Source organism: Trichechus manatus, unplaced genomic scaffold (genome assembly GCF_000243295.1).
Source record: "Trichechus manatus latirostris isolate Lorelei unplaced genomic scaffold, TriManLat1.0 scaffold00028, whole genome shotgun sequence".
Lineage (NCBI taxonomy): Eukaryota > Metazoa > Chordata > Mammalia > Sirenia > Trichechidae > Trichechus > Trichechus manatus.
Window position 1 is genome coordinate 2780031 of NW_004443964.1, and position 1916 is coordinate 2781946.

Below are 1916 nucleotides of genomic sequence, written 5' to 3' on the forward strand. Positions count from 1 at the left end.
GACCCGGCAGCCGGCGCCGCCGGTGGGGCGGGATGTGGGCCGCCGAGCGCCCCCTGGTGGCGTGTTTGCGGCCCCCGCGTGGCTCCTCCTGATTCCCGCCAGCGGGGCGACTTCGAGGATGCCCCAAGGGAGCGCGCGCTTGCGGGGAGGCTGCTTCTTGGAGCTGCAGGCGCGCCCATGACGTTCCGTGCCATTACCATTTCCCTGCTGGGTCAGGGACAGGCGCGACGCTTGCTGACACAGTCCCTGGAGCTGCTTTTATCCCCGCAGCTATGAAGGCTGGTTAAGAACTCGCCAAGGGGCGCCCTTAGGCCCAGGAATTCCCCTCCTGCAAATCTAGCCTGAGGTCAGCATCTGAGAGGTGGACAAAGGCTCAGGCACAAAGGGGTCCTCGGGAAGATGTTAAACATAGTGAGAATTTGGAAGCAACTTAAATATCGGGCCTACGGTAGGGAAATCGTTAAGAATGTTGTGATAACCCATGCAGTTGACTATTGTGGGAAAATTAAACGACGTTTACAAAGAATTTATCATAAATTCAGAAAATTTTTATATTAAGATGAGCACATTTTTAAAAGTGAAATACAAAATTTGAGCACACAGCATGACCTTTGAGTAAAATGTATGCAGAGAAAAAGTCCTGGAAGGGGGTCTGCCCAAACATGGACAGTGGCTGTCTGTTACCTCTGGGCAGGGGAGTTAAGGGTTTTTCCCCTGCTGCTTGTCAGTATGTGTGCTGTGGGGGCTTGCATGTTGCTATGATGCTGGAAGCTATGCCACCCGTATTTCAGATACCAGCAGGATCACCCACTGGGGGCAGGTTTCAGCAGAGCTTCCAGACTAAGACTAGGAAGAAAGGCCTGGTGACCTATTTCCAAAAATGAGCCAATGAAACCCATATGGATCACAACAGACTATTGTCCGATACAGTGCTGGAAGATGAGCCCCCTCGGCTAGAAGGCACTCAAAATACACAGTGGCCACAATCAAGGACTTGAGCATGTCAACGTGTAGCTGGAACTGTAGCCTGAGGACCAGGCAGCGTTTTGTTCTGCTGTACATAGGGTCCGCATGAGTAGGAGCCAAGGATGACAGCTAACAACACTCAAATTAAGAAAAAAAAATCGTTTTAATTTTTCTGCTAAAGAGTCTGAAAGTGAAATTATTTCCTAGAACATTTTCCCCTTAAACTGCAGAGAAGCCACAAGGTAATGGGTACTCATAAGTCAAGGGGCATGGAAGCCAGAGCCTGGGGTTAATAAGCGAGAAGAAGTAGACAAGCGGAAGATGGAAGGCGGAAGTCTCATTTCAGCAGGTACCGCCTCCACCAGAACTTCCGGTTCCATGTCCTGAGGTCCCTAACCTGCTGCAAGCCATGAATCTGGATTTAACTCCAACCGAGAGGCACTAGGAGAAGGGTCCTGAGTTCTGGGGGAAACCGTGGAACAGGAGATAGGCCGTGGCCTTTCAGATGCACCCTAGTAGACAAAGCTGAAGGGTGAAGTGTACCCTCAAGGGCGGGCTACCCAGTTACACCCCGTTATTTGGGGTCCACTGTGGTTTCCTCACCCCAGATTCTGAGCCAGTACTCGCCTGCTGTTATGCGGAAACAGAGGTCCCTTTGACCACTGTCTCCGGCAGAAACAGGAGGGCGTCTCCACCAACCAGTAAGTCCCGCGTACGAATATGGGTTTGCGTGCCCAGCTTCTGTCCTTGCATACAGAAGGCGCAAGCTCACCGAAACACAACGGGAATCACTGGCGTCTAAGTGCTGGATGGCTTCAAAAAAAAAAAAACCTACAGTGCTAGCCTGCTTATTTCTCCTAATCTGTTTCATGGCTTCCAGCCACACAAAAAGATTGTGAAGTGTCTGGAGGAAAAACACTATCACAATCTCGTCCACGTGGCGGCTGCCC

At 51.2% G+C, this 1916-nt stretch overlaps 1 protein-coding gene across 1 annotated transcript in view; it reads right to left on the reverse strand.

Moving 5' to 3' along the window:
• GAA (alpha glucosidase) overlaps positions 1-1346 on the reverse strand; it is a 19618-nt gene extending 18272 nt beyond the window's left edge. The window contains exons 1-2 of the mRNA XM_012554964.2: positions 1320-1346; positions 4-204 (exon numbers count right to left, since the gene is read on the reverse strand). Of these exons, the coding sequence (XP_012410418.2) occupies positions 4-204; positions 1320-1346 (228 nt within the window). The remainder of the gene's footprint in view (positions 1-3; positions 205-1319) is intronic.
• Between the last annotated feature and the right edge of the window lie 570 nt (positions 1347-1916).